The 18799-nt window shown below is 35.6% G+C and overlaps 1 protein-coding gene across 6 annotated transcripts in view; it reads left to right on the plus strand.

Annotated features, from left to right (window-relative positions):
• The window catches only part of NRG1 (neuregulin 1), a gene marked incomplete at both ends in the record, with an annotated part of 1021509 nt that overhangs the window by 872414 nt on the left and 130296 nt on the right, over window positions 1-18799 (plus strand). For 4 of the 6 annotated variants that reach the window (XM_081045634.1, XM_081045633.1, XM_081045635.1 and 1 more), the window contains 2 exons: window positions 7015-7065; window positions 9410-9460. The exons of the other annotated variants lie outside the window; for them this stretch is intronic. In XM_081045634.1, coding sequence (XP_080901760.1) covers window positions 7015-7065; window positions 9410-9460 — 102 coding nt within the window. The remainder of the gene's footprint in view (window positions 1-7014; window positions 7066-9409; window positions 9461-18799) is intronic. 6 annotated transcript variants of the gene reach the window in all.

Raw genomic sequence — 18799 nt, forward strand, 5'->3', positions numbered from 1 at the left:
TAGTAGGTGTGCTGTGGGGCTCAGTGCAGTCTTCCTGGTCACCTGAGTCACACACTCTAGATGTGTCTCTTGTCTCGGTCCCTTGTCCTTTGTGGCAGAAGCCACAAAGCAATCTTTAGATGGCTGCCGCCACTGCCAAGCTTGGAATTTCCTTGTGAGTCTAAGCCATGATCTGAGGCCTGCTACTTCTAATGCTGGGCTTAGGGCTGCTCAGCCAGAGGTACGGGACATGCTCAAGCCAGATGCTGCTTCTCTGGATTCTATGAACCTTTGAGAGACTTTGGGAAAGCCTACAGCATTAACCAAGGCAGGTGATTTGTATGAAAAAATCCACTGGAAGAAGTTTTGGTGTGCTGAAAAGTTGGGTGAGGCACCGTCTCAGGCATGGTCACCAGGGCGTGGCAAAAGATTGGTGTCAGCCATCTTGATGGGGCCTCAGATATGGCAGCCAGATATGGCATACCCCGTCTGCACACGGGGACAGGACACAGCTCAACAAGGAAATAATGGCTTCCACTAGCTCCTCCCTCCAGGAGAAAGCTGCCCCTCCAGCCAGCTTTATGAAGCCATATAACCCAGTTTTCCCCTATCCTTCCATTCCCCGTACTTCCCTGTCTCCTCTCAAGCTACTGCCCCAGTGCTGGACCTCAGCCAGTGATTCCATCAGTGAGTAAGTCCATGCACAGTCCCTTTAAGAGGAGAACCTGGGACTCCAGCCACAATCAGCCACTCAGTCACAATCTTCTCTGGTTTTCACAATCAGAAATTATGGGGACTTATCTTCCTGGCACTGTAATCCTGGGCTGGGGAGTCTGGTGTGGTGCTGGGACCCCTTGCTCCTTTGGTGGGTAACTCTGCAGCTGAGATATCCCTTTCAATTTTTAATGGTCACACGCAGGTGTGGGACCAGCCTGTTCCACATCTCTGCCCCTCCTACCAGTCTCAAGGTGGCTTCTTCTGTATGTCCTTAGTTGTAGGTCTTTGGTCCAGCAAGATTTTAGGTGATTCTCCATGATGGTGTGTTTTTTTTTGTCTTTTCTGTTTTGTTTTGTTTTGTTTTTTTGTAGTTTAGTTGTAATTTTGATGTGGTCATGAAAGAAGGTAAGCACAGCAGTTACCTACTGTGCTATCTTGACTGGAACTCCTATTTTCTTCTTAGAACATAAGGAAGAGTTCATCCTTATCCAACCCTCTCATAGTATTTAAAAAGAAATGGAGAGTTAGATTGTTTCCTAAGACAGACACATTCATCAAAAGATACTAAGAAGAAAAAAGGGACACAGACCCAGGTTGCTTTTATTCCTGGTCCAGTATAGTTCACTCTGTACCTAACTATGTGTTTGCAAGTGTGTAAGGTAGATTCTTTAGTCTGTGAAGAATAAAACCTGAAGGAATGATGTGAGGCATAAGGAGATAGTGATTCCATGAGGAAGGACTAGGACTTCTTTGTAACTGGGCCTCAAGGAGATGAAATTGTACCCAAGGTATCTCTAAGAATTTAAGCAATAGGACTCTGTGGCTCTTCTCTGTTTCTACCTTTCTCATGCCTCAGATACGTCTTGACTCTTCTGCTATTTTTTTTGTCTTCCCACCTCTCCTGCTTTCAGCTATGCTTCTTCATAATTTCAAGATTTGACCTGATTATTATTCCACTTGGTCATATTCTTCTTCATGGCTCTTTTGAAGGCATTCTATCATTTTTAACTCCTGCTATCTGATTGTTTCCTTAGTTCCCAAATTAAATTCCCCATAGCAAGGATCTGATTGGTAGAGCTTATTATACCAGACCACCCTAAAAGACCTAGAGAGCTTATAGATCATCTGCCTTCTGGTCAGGTGCCCACCACAGAGTCCACATGGAAGAGTAAAGCTGGAAGCAAGACTGCCTAGAAACGTCTCTCTCTTCAGAGGCCGTGGGCAGGAAGTACTGCTCATCAGAGTCTGTGGCTTGGCAGGCACCGTGATTGACAAGGCCAGTGCACTGTGTGTTTTGGGTGACTCTTCTCACTACATCTCAGGGGCTTACAGTTCAACTGAAAGGAAACTATATGAGTATAATCATTATGATCCTTCACCCTCTTCTACTGCTATCTGTGAATTTGCTGTAGTCGGATCAAAGCTGGTTATCAACGAAGTCAGCTTAGGTCCTGAGCTCTGTGGGACTCAGATGCACATCTGAGTGTGTTGTCACAGTCAGATGTGTTGTCACATCTCTGTTTCCCTCGGAATCTGGGCAAAGGTTGCACAGAAACACTCTTTCAGAGAGAAAAAGAACACTCTTCTGTGGTCATTTAACGGCTGCATGGCTAACCCATCAGTTCCTAATGCATAGCTACTATTCACTTGGGCTGAAAGTGGAACTCTCCAGCATTTCTTTTTCCTTGGGGTCCTAGGGGAAAAAAACAAAGGCTTAAATGTAAGAACACGTTATTAAAATATTGTGTAGAATGCCCCTTGAGATTTTATGTTTTCTACAAAATATCAGTCACTTGGTTTGTTTTTGTGTTGTCTTAGTCAACTCTCCCGTATTTTTCCAATAAGTACATAACTATGTGTTTCTATATAGGTCACCTCAATGAAAGATCCTGGTATGTTGCTGTGAGCTAATTTTCCTAATTCCATGCTATGCAAAGGTGCCTTCTTTGTGCCAATATGTTTACAATATATTTTGGTACAAGATTCTAGGAGAGATGGCAGAGGTGAGGGGAAGACATGAGAGGGACACTGTTTTCTTTTTGTTTGTTTTTTCTTCTCAGAAAAAAAGAATAATGTAACAAAATGACCTTGCCTGTGACTCTATGTTTAATCACGCTAAGATAACTGTCTATTAGAATAAAATTACTTTAGGTCATAAAATTATTCCATCCAATATTCAGAACTTCCTGCAATAAAACTCATTTGATAGATCTACTTAGATTAGCAACTAAATATACGTGAAATGATTAAAAAAAAAAGCACTAAGAAATTCCCCTTGGATCATTTTATGCTTGAGTGAAACAATGACCATATTTCCATTATTTACAAGCATTTATAAAATAATATACACATAACCAATTATTTTGTCAGGCTGTATTTTATAAATTCATATGTTTTCTGCTTTCCATTGCCTTTTAATCTCTATCTTATTTGAAAAAAAGAATTCGTCATACAGTAGATAGATATAAATGTATGCAAGCTGCTAATTACTTCTGGGATTATGTAAGTCTTACAAAGTCCAGTTGAGTTTTCATATAAAGAAGGATCTCACGGGGAGTTATCATTACATGATGGATTACAAGTGGATTCCTTTTATGAATTTAAATATGGCAGTTTAAAAGACCACATACACTATGCTTACAAAGCTCACACACTATGTGTTTATTTTTATTTTTATTTTATTGGCTTGGTTTTTATATAGGAATCCTTAATTTAGCAATTAATTCTTAGCTAAGAAGCCCCATGAAAACTCCTGGGCATAAGGCTATGGAAGAGAATAATAGACATAGCTGGTTTTCAATTAATTAAGTACTGCTCCCTTTTAAAAGATTAACAAAGGAGAACATACAACTAATCAATTATATCTTCTACTATGTTTTCTTTTTTTAATCAGGAGAAAAATTATATGAGCAAGATTCAAGATCCCATAGGAGCAATTGGGCTCATAACAATAAAATAACTTTCATTTGTGATGAGCAGAAAAATGTTATTGCTACAAAATTTGATGAATAAATGAATTGATCCTTTAAAATATCTGCTTATATGGTAACAGACTTAGCCTCACACCCTCTCCCAAGTTGACAACACTGTTGCAAATGCTGTGACATTGTGGAACAACCTATCCTTATACTGAGAAGCATAGAAAACATGTTTGAAAAATTGTGTAGTAGTCTCTGTGTATGGTGCGTTATGTAGGATTCCTATGAAGGCTTATATAAATGGAATAGAGTTGTCTTTTCATTGCATAGTATCTGTCCTGTCTTTACACCACGTATTAATTTAAAAATGTCCCAGTTGCTTTAAAGTGATACTCATTATGTGCAAGAATTTAGATACTCAAAGATGTTCCTGAAGTCATCTTTACCAATGATAATAAATAAGTGTGCTCATTTATTATTATTGGTAAAGCTTTAAAGCTTTAAAAAGTGACTTGATCAATTTTTTTTGTATGCATGATAAATGACCTATAAAATTTAGAATAACAGTCACATAATCGGATGTTTAAATACACACAGACACATCATATGTATGTTTGTATATATGTATATGTGTTTTGCTGAATAGTTATATTTAGTATATTATGCTCATGGTGAGATCTCAAATAAGTGATACATACAAAATGATTGAAAAATTGTTTTCTAGAAGGTGTAATTTTTTTAGACACTGCAGCTTTTTCTTGAAACCAGATTCAATTAATTAAAAAAAAAACGTTCAAACATTACAAATATACTAATGTTCCTTATGTTTACTTGCCCACTCAGCATAAGTTGCTCAGTTGTGTTCAATTCCTTAATGATTCTAAATCCTCATTATTTTGCACTAATGAAGGGGATGTCCTTTATAAATTAACAAATTTAATATACCAAATTACTGCAGGGAAATGTGTTTAAATAAACATCAAGGAGATTGCAGGACTTACTATTTTTTAAATCTATAATTTAAAATAAAATTATTTTCAATCGCACGACAAAAGATTATTTCCTAAATCTTCAGATTCTACACAAAACACAAGTAATAATGCTTGCTGAGTGGCTTTAATCAAAAAGATTAACTTTTCTTATTAGCTAGATTCTTTTAGTATAGAAGTACGTAACTTCTGAGCTTGTATTTCCCTCAAGGTAATTCAGAAGGTTGTTATTTGGAGCTATAATCATTAAAGATATTTTTTAAAGTCTCCAACATAAATATCTAATTATAGAAAGGGAGGTTATTTTAATAGATGCATCTTTATAGTAACCTCCTGTTCTGGTATTTTTACGTAACATTCAATTAAAAAAGGAAATGTTATGGTTAACCTTTCCTCTAATGTGAGATCTTTTATGCAGGAGATAGAAGAGCTCTGAGTCTTTTTTTTCCTTGGAAGGTCACAGTGACCAACTACTTAGTTTGTCAAAAATAAATGTGAAAAGAGGCTTTATTCATGTTGGGATTGGGACCTTTGCCCAATCCTCGTGACTGTGAGTTTACTACTTCAGTCTAGCTGTCACAACATTGATTGATCCTGAAGAACAGAATGAGGAAGCATCTCTCCTAATGTGAGCACTTGGCTTGGGAATGTGGATCTTCTTCTAGGTGTTCAAAGAGAAGAACAAATGCCGAGAATCTTGGGTTAAAAAAGTTTCTCTCAGATTAAATTTTCCCCAATGAAGAGTAATTTCACTTCCTACAGCCCAAATCAAAAGAGCTAATATTGCCATATTACCAACTCAGAATATCCTCTTTAATGCCTGCTGCTTGACAAAGTCCAAAGGCTGTCATATACCCTCACGTACTGATTCCTTTCACTTTGTTCCATTTTTAATGGGGAAGAAACTGTGTAAACAACTCTGATGGCTTGATAATAATCTCACACCTTGAATGGTTTATCCTCCTCCTAATGCTTGATCAGAGAGGACCTTCCTACTTAATTTACATGAGAAAGACACATTTGGTCTTACTGAAGGTACATTTCTGATCTTTATATATTTAAACCTTATGCTTATTTTTCAGCATCCCTGCTGAATCTCATGTGGCAGGTTTTTTCCTTCCAATTATGCAACACCTTTTATCCCCAATGAATCCTCTGAAGTTGAAGAAGTATTGTCACTTAAATTCATTCCTCTTATCTACTAGACCAGTGCTATCATGGAAACCCTAAGGGACATCTCTATATTTAAAGATGATTACATTGATCATGAACATTTCTACCCCCCAGGATTAACAGGTTATTAATTCAAACAAAATGTTAGTAGCATATATGACCTGCTTAGGATTTTAGTAGGATCTAGTAACTTTTGTAAAAAATAAATAAATATATGTGTGTATATATATATATAATATAAATATATTATAATATATTATAATAATATATAAAAATATATATACATATATATACATATACATATAAAACAACAGATTCAACTTCTTGGCTTGGTTAGTAAATAGTATGTAGTAGAATACTATTAAGTTATTTCACAATAATTATACACACAGTGAAGGTTAAATGGTATTCATCATTGCATTTCTACATCTTTCCAGGCTTAAAAAACCATGCCTTATTGAAAAATATTACATCCTAACAACTGAAACAACTGAAACCCTTTTCTGAATGACTGAATGGATACAGAATTAGTTAGACAATGTAATCATTCTTTATTCCATCATAAAAGTGGTAAGAACGCAAGTCAAAGTTTGAACAAGACTATCACAATTCCCATGATATTGGTGTATCCAGAAGTGTGCAGGTTGATTCTTCCTTTCCTTGGGCTCGGAACTGTCAGCTTACTCCATGCCCTGCCCCGAGTAGCTATGCAATGTCAATAATATGAAAAGGCACCCATCTTTATTACCATTGGCAATTGTATAGAGTTCAAAGCCAGAATTTGTTTTTCATCAATCTCAACTAGAAACGTTGCTTGCTCTTATTTTTGAACAGAAATGTAATTCTCCAAAGATCTACAATTTAAAAATTTTGATCACAGCTTTGATTGTATAACTTTAATTTTCTTAGTTCTGCTATTTCTCCCTTCCTTTCTGTGGAGGAGCCCACAGCCCCTTTGCCGTATTCTCCTTCACTGACCCCAGTGGGGGCAATGAATTCTTCCTGATTATTCTAGTACAGCTCATCTCTTGGTCTTTGCTCAAGAAAGAAGAACTACTTATCTGGATTTTTTTTTTGCATTTCTCACTCTCTGTATGGATAAAGGCTGGGCTTTCAACACCACTTTGCAATACTTCCTTCCTTTACACTCATTTTTAGGTTGAATGAAGGCAGGCTGTGGAACTGGTTCCTGGCCTGATTATACATCACAATATCCTATAACGTTTTCTATTTTGCAGAGATCATCACTGGCATGCCAGCCTCAACTGAAACAGCATATGTGTCTTCAGGTAAGGAAAAGAAGCTCATCAAATTTCACTAACCAGGATGACAAACATAACTGCTGGCTGCTCCTACTAATCAGAACCCCTAATGCTTCCACATTTCAGCTGTTCTTGTTTTCTGCCCCAATATTTTCCTCCAGTTCCTTCTGCCTTTTTGGATTTTACTTAAAGGAGTACAATTCTTGATGTATGTCTGAACTTGGGCCTGAGAGGCAAGCATGAGAAAAAGAAATCCACGTCTAGATACAATTTTGTGACATTAGACCAGTAAAGGAGACATCTAGGTTATAAATTTAGTTTTTAGATTTTTAAAGGTACTCCTCTTGGCTGCCTGTGCTCTCTTTCATCTATCAGAGTTTATTCCTGGATAATGTATCAATGTCTGATCTCTGACCTTTGGGCTCATGATGATCAGCTGTGGGTCACTAAACTTAAAAATAAAACATAAATAAAACATAAACAAAACATTGTCACAGGCCTGACTTTTTAAAATGCCACTTTTTTTTTTTTTTGGTTTGTTTGTTTTTGTTTGCTTCTTACTTGCCTCTAATATTTGCTGATAGCAATTATAGTCTGAGAAGATACTCACTACTTACAGCCCAACTCCATTAATGCATGTATAACCCTAATTCACTGATTTCTCCACTAGCTGTGAATTTAACTAATTTAATTATTTTACTTTTTCTTATCCTCTGCAATTCTGTAGTTAACAGAACCTTAAAATATTTAAACATTAATCTTTAATTGGAAACAAGTTTCTGTAGACCTAGATTCAAAACTCACTTCAAAGGTATAACAACTTGTTTTTTCCTTGATACGGTACAGTTTACAAAGATGTTTACATCTCATTTGATAATCACAAGAGATTTGTGAAACAAGACATTATTTTTCTTCATTTTACAAATGAGATAACTAAAATATTAGGAATGTTAAGCCATATAACTCAGCTAGTGCAAGAGCAGATACTTCAAACTCAGTATTCTTTCCATTACCCTGTATTTAAAGTTTTGGATTCACTGATTTTCTTTTTCTTTTTCTTTCTTTTTTTTTTTTTTTATGGCCTGTACCTTGTTGAACCTATAGCAGACCATATAACCTAAAACAGCACACTATAGCTTTCCATTTTACCTTCACCAGTTTTTCATCTTCCCTTCAAAACTATTGTTCAAATCATAAAACTTAATTTGTCTGTATTCTAGACTTCTTTGGCCATATTTAGAGCATATTCATGTATCATTACTAAGATGTAAGAATGTGCATTGTAAGATAGAATGATCCTGGAGTCTGAGAGAATCTTACTTTTCTGAGAGAGAGAGAGAAAGAGAGAGAGAGAGAGAGAGAGAGAGAGAGAGAGAGAGAGAGAGAGAGAGAGAGAGAGAGAGAGAGAGAAAGAAAACCAAGACCAATAAAGTATTGAGTTACCTGAATTTCTTCACCTTTCATTCAGGCATTTAATGTAGGTACTTCATTATTTAACTCCAGTAGACGATGTTACAAACCTGAGCTTTTGAATTTATGTGATGCTTGTGTTGGGAATTTGGACTGTAACTATTATTTTCTGATATATGACTTAAATCTTTATAACTTTCTGGCTGCTGAATTTCAATCTTTCTTTGATATTAAGTTGTTCTTATTTCTTACTAATAAAAACCCTTAGGCCCCATGCTTCTTTTGTGCATGAGTTATGTTTCATGCTCTGTCTGTACTTAAATACTGGTTTCCTTCCATTATCCTTGCTACCTAAGAGAATCTTGCCACTGTACATCCCCAATGATTGTATTATGTATTTATTTAGCATGTTTCATTTGATCCTAATGTAATTGCTATAGTAGATTGTGCATGGACTTTATTTAGCACCGTGTTTGGTCCAATGTTTATGCAGACCAAGTTGCCTGAAAATATTCTCATTCTTCTATTTTGTCTTTGCACATGAAAGTTGACTTATATTCTTTGAATATGGGGATCATTCTTTTTAGTTTTATGTTCCTTAGAATCAAAACCACACCTACCATAAGAGAAGGAATTATCTGTCTCAACTGTAGTATGGATATGTTCAGAGTAGTATTTCTAGGAAGTGCATACAACAGTTGGTATGTGGGATATCTTGGCAGATGGACTGACTCCATTTTCATGTCTTTCAAAAGTCTTTGAGTCTAGACTACAGAAATATTGCTTTGTGGTCTTTGTATATTGCACATAGCTTCCTTTGACTTTGAAATGCTTCAGCTTTTCTGTTGCACCGTATTCTGGTCCTCTTTTTCAAGATGATACGCAAGCCTGGCCAATTTCTAGTTTAAGAACACAAGTGGCATGACTCAATAAAGCCTCATTCCACTTTTATGTTTTATAGAGTCTCCCATTAGAATATCAGTAACAACCGAAGGAGCAAATACTTCTTCATGTAAGTATTTTTAAATATTCTGTTCACAAGCTTTTAACCCCAAACAATATCCGCTTCCTAAGATCATGTTCACGTCTATCCTCTGCACTTATTGAAAGGCAGGGTATCGGGTTTGGGAGCGGGATGGTTTTTGCTGTTTGGACTAGAAATAGCCCCCTGCTCTGCTTGGAGTCAACTACGTGCCCCCTCCCCCTATGATACATATGGATATTAAAAGATAATCCAACGTAGTAGTTTTAGGAAATTGTAGTGTCTTTGAATGCTAGAAAATAACTGCATAGCCTCTGAGACCTGTTCTGGGTGAACAGTAGAGAACATTGTGGGTTTTGTTTGTTTGTTTATTTATTTATTTATTTATTTATTTATTTATTTTTTTTTTTTTTAAGTGTGTCACGATGCTTTCAGCCACTGCCTGAGGCGTGGTACCCAGCTATCTGGGGCCTCTATTCCAAAGCTCCTCCAAAGGAAACTATACGTAGATGCCCTTAATTCACATTTGATACCAAGTGACTAATTATGAAAACTTTGAAAGCAAGTCCCTAGGCAAGATCTCAGAGTAGTTTTCATCTGTTTAATGTTAAATGTGCTTTGTGCTTATGGAGTTCTACAACTGTTAGATTGATTGGTGCTTTGTGCTATGTCAGGGGAACTTAAGGCATTAGCAAGGACTAGTAAAAATAGTTATGATACTTATACATTGTGAATCACATAGAATTAAATTTTGATATCCAACAAGGGAATTTATCAGACCTTGAAAATAAAATTTATAATGACAGTCTTTGCCTTATTTTAGCTCTTTATTTAAAGCTAGTCCTCAGTGTATAAGCTCTTCAATAAATAGATGTTCCCAGTTATTCAATTCCAACCTGGAGAACGTGTTTAAGGAACAATTTCCTTTGCCTATCAGCATGGTAGAAAACCTTTGAAAAGAAAGTCTGTACTTTTGGCAACTTCAGTTGTTTTGTCAATCTGTTTAAATAGATCCCATTTGACCTAAAGCCTTTCCTTTAGGATTGGTGGTACCAGAACTGTAATGATATGATGTAAACATATTTTTTATTGCATGAAGTATGATAGTTTGGCTACATTTGAGCTAGATAAAGCATCATTTAACTGGATTAATGACAAAAATCTAGTAAGATCAAACAGGAAATGAAATACTAAGAAGGACTAAATTGGCTTCCTCTGTTTTCTAAAGACACTCATTACATACTCCAAAATGATAATCCCTTCTGGGGAATTCAGGATATTTGTTATTTAATTCTACTTATAAAAAATATTAGTATAATTATATACATTTTAGCTAACTTCCATCAAGGAATCATGTTGAGCTTTGTTTTATATTTTTTAGTGTTTATTATATAAAAGCAAATACTTTTTGAAAATAAATTTTTCTTTTTGGCATTTTGTCTGGGAATAATTTTTCCTCTGCATGATTCATTGAATAAAGTTATCGAAACTCTTGTAATGGGAACCCTTCATGCTATCATCAATGGGTGCTTCTTTAGCGTAGCTGAGTAAGTTTGGAAGAGAAGAAAGGTTTCTTTTGGTTTTCCAGAGCCTTAAGGAACTGAAATGAATCTCTCAGTTCACATTTCTATGCATTGCAATATTGTCGAGAGGAAAACAATTTTGAAATCTGACTCTGATCTCTAACTCTAGGCAGAATTAGTTCCTGATATATAGTAAAAGTTTAAGACTAAGAAGGAAGACTTTATGTACCATTACATTAAAATATTTCATTGTGCCATTTTCATGCATCACTCCCCATTTATGGTAGGCTCTCAGTAAATAATGTTGAATTGATTAAATAATACATTTTTTTAAATCTCATGAAAGCCATGCTTTATGGTTTGAAAATCGAAACTAGCAGTGGCAGAATCCTAAGTCCAGTCTTGGTTAAAACAGTGAAAGCAGCCTGAGTCACTCAGCTCATTGAAAGGCAGCATAACGCAGCACTCTGCATTGCAGGAGTGCTGTGACAGAAACACATCTCTATTTAGTAAAGGCTGAAGGTGGAACTTGAAGAATCGGCACTAGCAGTAAGCTGGACTTAAACATTCAAAAGATATAAAAGAGTCAAAGGCCTTGGAAGAGTTCACATGGGTCAGAAATAATCAGCCCTGAAGACAGGGTCTTTTTTTTTTTTCCATTTAATATCAGCCTGAAAGGAGGCACTGGTAATTCCCTGTGTGTGAAAGGCAAATTATGCTATTCTAATGTCATCATGTCTGTGTGGGCTACATTCTTTGAACTATTGACATTGATGTTTTCTAAAGTAAACTGTGAAGGGCCGTTCTGAAGTAGCATGGATTCAGCAAACCTGCTATGTATTATAACGATTTGGGGTGCTTTTTGGGCAGTTAAAAAAAAAAAAAAAAAAGGAGCTGCAGCTTTGTTCCTTTTCAACTCCTTAGGTACAAATGTGCACATCCTTACAGGGAAACATCCCCTTCCTGCCAGCCCTGTTTTGAGAGCCTCTCACTGCTGATGAATCTTGAGAGGGTTTAGCAGTGGTAGTTTGTGTCCTTCGCCTTGTTCGCTACCTTGTCTGTGATGCCAGGTGTTTTCTCTGCCAACATCCTGTTTCTCCCCAAAGCCTTCTCTGACCCCTTCAGCCTCAAACTTCTGCTTTTCTCTTTTGTAACTCATTTTGGACTTGAAAAAGCAAAAAGTAGAAAATAAAAATTGCTCACCTACCTAACAGAAATAATATTGCTAATGTTTAGTGTATTTTCTTTTAATCAGTGTTTTTCATTAAGGTTTTCTACTTATTCATCCTCCTTCTTATCTACTTAATTCATCATAAGCATTTTCCCCATGGAATTAAGTACTTATCAGAAATTTTAAAAAACTTTTTAATCTAAAATTTTTAATTTTTTTTTTTGAAATCACGGTAACAATAAAATCATTCTTGACTGGAGGGCTTTAAGGGATATACTTTTCATGTACAAATACCTTATCATTTTTGCCTGCTTTATATTATTTTTCCTAGCATTTCATAAATATTGATAGAATATCAAAGTTAGTAATCCTTCCCTGTGTGAGGCAAATTTTAGCTACTTTTTTTTTTAAAGATTTTTTTTTTTTTTTATTGGGGAAGGAGAATAGGACTTTATTGGGGAACAGTGTGTAAACTTCCAGGCCTTTTTTCCAAGTTAAGTTGTTGTCCTTTCAGTCTTAGTTGTGGAGGGCGCAGCTCAGCTCCAGGTCTAGTTGCTGTTTTCTAGTTGCAGGGGCATAGCACACCATCCCTTGTGGGAGTCGCACCAGAAACCTTGTGGTTGAGAGGATGCGCGCCAACCAACTGAGCCATCCGGGAGCTCAGCAGCAGCTCAGCTCAAGGTGCCGTATTCAATCTTAGTTGCAGGGGGCAGAGCCCACCATCCCTTGCAGGACTAGAGGAGTTGAACCGGCAACCTTGTGGTTGAGAGCCCACTGGCCCATGTAGGAATCGAACCGGCAGCCTTCGGAGTTAGGAGCACAGAGTTCCAACCACCTGAGCCACCGGGCCGGCCCAAGCTACTTCTTTTTTGTAATTAGGAACTTGCATTGTGCATTCACTATTTTTAGAAATGTTAATTATAATTTTTTAAAAAGTTTCTTATAATAATCTCCTGATAAAGATCAACATTATTTTCCTTCATTTTATTTTATTTGTAAATCGGGTATCTGTGATTTAAAACATATAAATAATTTGCTAACTGAGTATCCTGTTACACACAAATGACAGGTTTTAGAAGGAGAACTTTAACCTTACAAAGCACTAAGTGGGACTGTCTTGTTCCTGCTTTATATAAAATCTGCAAAAAAGCAAATAGATTATTTAGAACAAACCTTAATGACTTCTGTGAAATGCCAGCTGCCAATGACCCCATTTTGAAGATAATTTTGTCAAATTCTAGAAAAAATACAACTGTTATACAACCACTTTACTGAATTAAGCACCGTCCATTCCAATTTAACATATGAATGAGGAAGACAAAAATGAAAAGCCAAATCAATAGAAATAGGAAAGAAAATAAAGATAAGTTTCTGGAAAACAGTCTTAAGTAGTAATATGTTTCAAATAATAATTATAATAGTAATAATAGCAAACATTTACTGAAGGCTTCATGTGTGCCAGGTACTATGCTGGTGATTTACGTGAATGATGCCTCATGGTTATTACAAAACCTTATCCATTTTTCAGATGCTGACCTTGATGTATCTTGTCTCAAGTCATACTTTAGCAGGATGCAATCCTAGTCAGTACTCTCACCTGCTATGATCCATGAGGTCTGGTTGCCTCAAAGAAAACGCCTTTAATATTAAAAAGAATTAGATTTTTGTGAATAGACCGAAGAGTAGCCTTTGATACAAAGTGGAGTGGGAGTATGTGTTGTAGATTAAGGTAAATGCATGGCGTGGAACCACCTGAGCCCATGTAATCTTTATGCTACACATCAAAGCATGACAGGTGGTGAGGTAAAGTGGAAAGAACTCGGACTTTGGATGGATTCATGTTCCTAAGTCTAAATAGTGGTGCTGTTAATTACGGTGTAATCTTAGGCAAGTTATTTAACCCCCTGGAGACACAGATTCTGTCTGTATAATCTTGTTCATCTCAAACCTATATCGGTAAGCCTAACATGGGAAAATGAATGTGACTTCTTTAGGACAACCTTGCTTTTAGATGGTCTCCCCTAAGTATGGAAGAGAGTGAATACCTAAAGAAAGTGATGTGGCACTAAAGAGAGAATGGAAATCAGGGAAGTCCTTGTATCTTATTTGAACAATGTAATCCTTATTGTTGGAGGAGGAAGACAGTTAATGATTTTTAGTCTAAATGATGCTGCTGGAAAGAAAGTTCTATGCCAAAAAATCACTGTGTCGTTTCAAAATATTATATATCCTCAGCTAGGGCTGCATTTTAAAGGAACTTATCCATGAAGTCCTCTTTGGAATCTCTGAATGAAATGAACAATTCAATCTTTAATTTGGCACCTAAAAGAGCTCCCTGAAGGGGAAAAATAATGCCTTTTGTCTGCAGAGACTTTTCTATTATAATGGGATACAGCATTTTCACTTGGGAATAGCACAGTGATATGTATTGATTAGATGGGAGGGGGTCTGCTGGCCCATTGGTGAGATTCAGAGCTACGGTTCTTACATTCCACCCTCAGCTATAACTGACTTATCTGCTTTAGTGGTAGAGAAACTGCCCAAACCTTTGCTTAATGATTCTCAGCTGGAAAAAAAAAATGACTTTTCAATTTCAGATCTTTATTTGTGGCAAAATATGAACTCAGTCCTGTCACTATTGGAGAGCTACCTCTAATTGAATGCAAATTGTTTCCAGATTTCTATAAACATGGCATTTTCAAGTGTGTGGTGGCTCTGTCTACTATAGACAAACAAATTACTACATCCTATAGCAATAAAAGAATAATTTAGAAAGGAAATTGTGCAACTGGTATTACTTCCTTCTTTCTGATTGCCTAGAGTTAGTTACAGATATTTAGGACAATATCATGACTTGGAACAAGGGTAGGTGCTTGTATATCACAGCCATTCAGATGTTCGGGTAATTTATTGCCTCCATGTTCAGTTCATTCATTTTGTAAGTGAATATGTCTTTTTTTTCCTTATGGTACTACCTGCAAGTGTAATATAATTCTTAAGTTCTACCTTTGCCCTTTTTAAAGTCATTCACTGTCTCTTATTGCATTTCATTGCTGGACAAGATAATCTCAAAACTCTTGATCAAGCTTACAACTAAATCATAGTTTTTGTATATAGTTGGAATTAACATTCTACAAAATTATTCGTTTGAACTATACAACTATATGTGTGTGCTATGTATATATAAGTGACTAGTATTTGTATCATACTATATTTTATTAGGCATATTATCACTTATTGAATCATTTAATCACATAATAACTCTGTGACCTAGATTTCATCCCCCTTGTCAGGTTTATGACTTGAGGCTCAGAAATTCAAAAACTAAGTAGGCATTAGAGCAGAAACTTAAATCTGAACCTCTGATTTCAAATTTTATGGTCTTTTGTCACAAAGTCTTGTGAGAACCTTACGAGGAGGCCTTCTTTACAAAAATGAAAAAAAGGCATCGAAATGCAGTTTTTATAAAGACTCCAAGAATATAATCACATTTATTCCAGTTATCTCAAAGCCAACTTTTACTGAAATACTACACTCTCCACAATCTACAATGTAATAAAATGGATAGGAGAGCCCTTAGTTAATGACAATACAATTTAAGGGTTTAATACTGTAAAACAAGGTGGAAACATTGACTGATTTTATTACTTTGAGAATGATATGATGTATTGTAAAACATGCTATTTATGGAGATGGAAATCATAGAGCCATTGTATTAGTGGGAATCTGATCTTCATCAAACAGGCAAATCTTCCTCAGTGGTAGTTTGTTTTGGTTTAATGCATTGCCAGGCTAACTATTGTTTAACTTATTGTATAATATTATAAATCCTGGAAATTATTTGTATGATGGATAAATTTGTTAGTAGAAAATTGTCAGACCTGGAGCAATTATTTCTCTGTATTTTATTATTTTGGGGGCTTTTTACTGGAATAGTCCCTTGAACATTAAAAAAATATATATGTCTTCCATCTTTTTGTATATCAGTTGGGAGAAGGAAGGACATTTTTATTTTTTGTCTTTTTTTTTAAGAGAAGCATTAAACTATAGTGTTATTAAGTATTACAGGCAGAATAAACAGATTACATATAAAATATTTTTTAAAAAATTTTAATGGTGAAATGGAGGCAAGAGAATGGAGACAAAGAGGTATATATTAAGAAAACATCTAGGAGAATAGAGCTACCAAGATTTTGATAAATTTACTTATGGTGAACATGGTGGCTTTCTTAATTCTTCATTTTTTCAACTTATCTAGGAATCTGAGAAGTAGAAAGATAGGAATAGAGGTCTTTAAATTGAATGACCCTGGGGAAAGAAACAGCTCCCCACCAAAAAAATAAAAATAAAAATAAAAATAAATAAATAAAAATTTTTAAAAAAGGAATAAGATAGAGGAAAGAGTGAGAAACAACATGATAAAGTAGCAAAATAAGAAATATGGATGGTGATTTAGTTAGACTTTCTCAATCACAAGTGATAGCAACTCAACTCCAAGAGTTTAAATATAAAGGGAGTATATGGCTTACATAACTGGTCCAATTTGATCCAGAGACTCAAATGATATGATATAATAGGATGGTTTCCTAGTCTTCATGCTTTGCTCCTCTTCAAATGTTAGTTTCATTCTTAGTGGGTTTTCTCTGCCTGACAGGGAGATAGCTGCTGGTATCTCTAAGCTTGTATCCCGTCTGCTCATAATCTTAAAAAAAAAAAAAAGAGTCTACTCTCTTATCAAAACAGCAAATTTTAAGGAAGAATCTGATTGGCTTTGCTTGCATCATATGCCTACCCCTAAGATAATTGCTGTATCCAGGGAGATTAATGACTGATTGGGCAGGGGCTGGGTCAGATGTCTTCTGCTGTGTGTGTTTGGGTTAGTGAGGCAGATGGGCTCAGCCCCATGGGAACTGCATGGTAGAGGTTCATTACAGAGAGCAGGGTTCTGTACCTAAAGGAGGGGAAAGTAGCTAGACAGGCAAAACCATCACTGCCCTCTACAGCTCATGAGCAGACAATTTGAGAAGAATCAGGAAATACGAATCAGTCACAGAGAATTTTAAAGGAAAATTGAAAATAGATGTTATTGACAATTAATTGAGAAGATCAAATAAAAGCAAGGTTACCATTTTAAACAATGAGGTAGAAAATGAATACAATCAAAACTTCGTTTTTAAAAGACTCTTTATTAGTACCTATGAGCTCCCTATTCCTAATCATTGTACCTATGGGTAGACCTATTCCTAATCATTCTTAGGAATACACTTAGTTTTAATCCAGGAACTCGTGCTTTTCTGAAGAAAGATAGAGTAAAACAATGAGTTCTAGTTTTCAAATTAGAAGCCATGGGAAGCATTTTGAAATCTGTAAAATGTTCTGACTTTGGATTTAAAGGTCCAGAGTACTGGATCCAGTTTATTTTTTAAAAATATCCAAAATAAATAAATAAATAAATATCCGTGATTAAGTAGATTTTGAAACATTACTAGCTCCTTTTGCCAGAATAACTGCATGTTGATTAAGGGTTTCTTTTCTCTTCTCTTCTTTTCTTTGCTCTTCTCTTCACTTTTCCTTTCAGTAAGAAAAAAAGAAGCATGCTTAGCTCATTCCATTTAATGTTGCATAGAAAACTCAGTGGGATCACACTAATCCAGGCTTTACCAGCCTCATAGGCGGCACCACTGAAACCTAGAGGATGCCCTGTCTCTTGTAGTTCACCTGTAGTCATCTCTCACTTTGCTCTGCCCTACTCTTATTATAATGCATCTAGCATTAATTAATTTCTTTAATAAAGGTGCTCTGTATACATAGTTCAACTAATCATCAAAGAACTGCCTGAATGTCACTTTTCATTTTGTCTCTCACTCTACCAGAGGTCAGCAAAATCTTAATAACCAGTTATATGCGCCAGTGTGGCTTATAACCTAAAGCTGTGCTCTTCTTCATCCACGTCCATAACTATCTCTTATTTAAAAGATTTGGTGTTTAGGTTGAATTGTTCATCAAATATGAGCTATCATTTTGTTCTTTGCTCAGAAATTCAGAGCCTTTTCTTCAGTGAATATCAAGCTTTTTAGAAATGTGACAAGGAGAGAGAGGGAGGGACAGACTGAGATTGGCTTTGTTAAATATTTCAGAGACTCTTATTTGTAATGATAAAAAATGTCATCAATGTTTAATTTTTGAAAGGAATTTTGGGCTATTAACATCTCCATGTCAATAGTAAGAAAAGTAAAATATAAATGGGGATAGGCTAAGGGGCAACTAAGTTCAAATACATAAAAAAAGTGAGTGGTAAATTTAGGATTAAAATTTGATGACCCTATTCTGCTATTTGATTCTTAGATTACTGAGGACTTTCCCTCTCTTTAATAAAATAAACAAATAGTTAATAATTCAGTGTCTACGAAGTTCCAGCATGATGCTAGGAACTGTGATGTGTATTTCTTGGAGAAAGGAATGGTTGAGGGAGATAAATAGAGAATAACCCTTGGGCTGAAGGAGTTTGCAGTAAAGTAGAAAGGTTAATTGTGGTTAATTATGCTAATTGGGTGTAATGACACATAATCATAATACAGAGTAGAATATGGGTGGCAGACTGTTAAATCAAGTTTTTTGCTTTAATAATATTGCTTAAGAGAGAATACATTTTTTTGACTGTTTTCTGTTTTTAAG

This window comes from Rhinolophus hipposideros (assembly GCF_964194185.1).
Source record: "Rhinolophus hipposideros genome assembly, chromosome: 4".
Taxonomy (NCBI): domain Eukaryota; kingdom Metazoa; phylum Chordata; class Mammalia; order Chiroptera; family Rhinolophidae; genus Rhinolophus; species Rhinolophus hipposideros.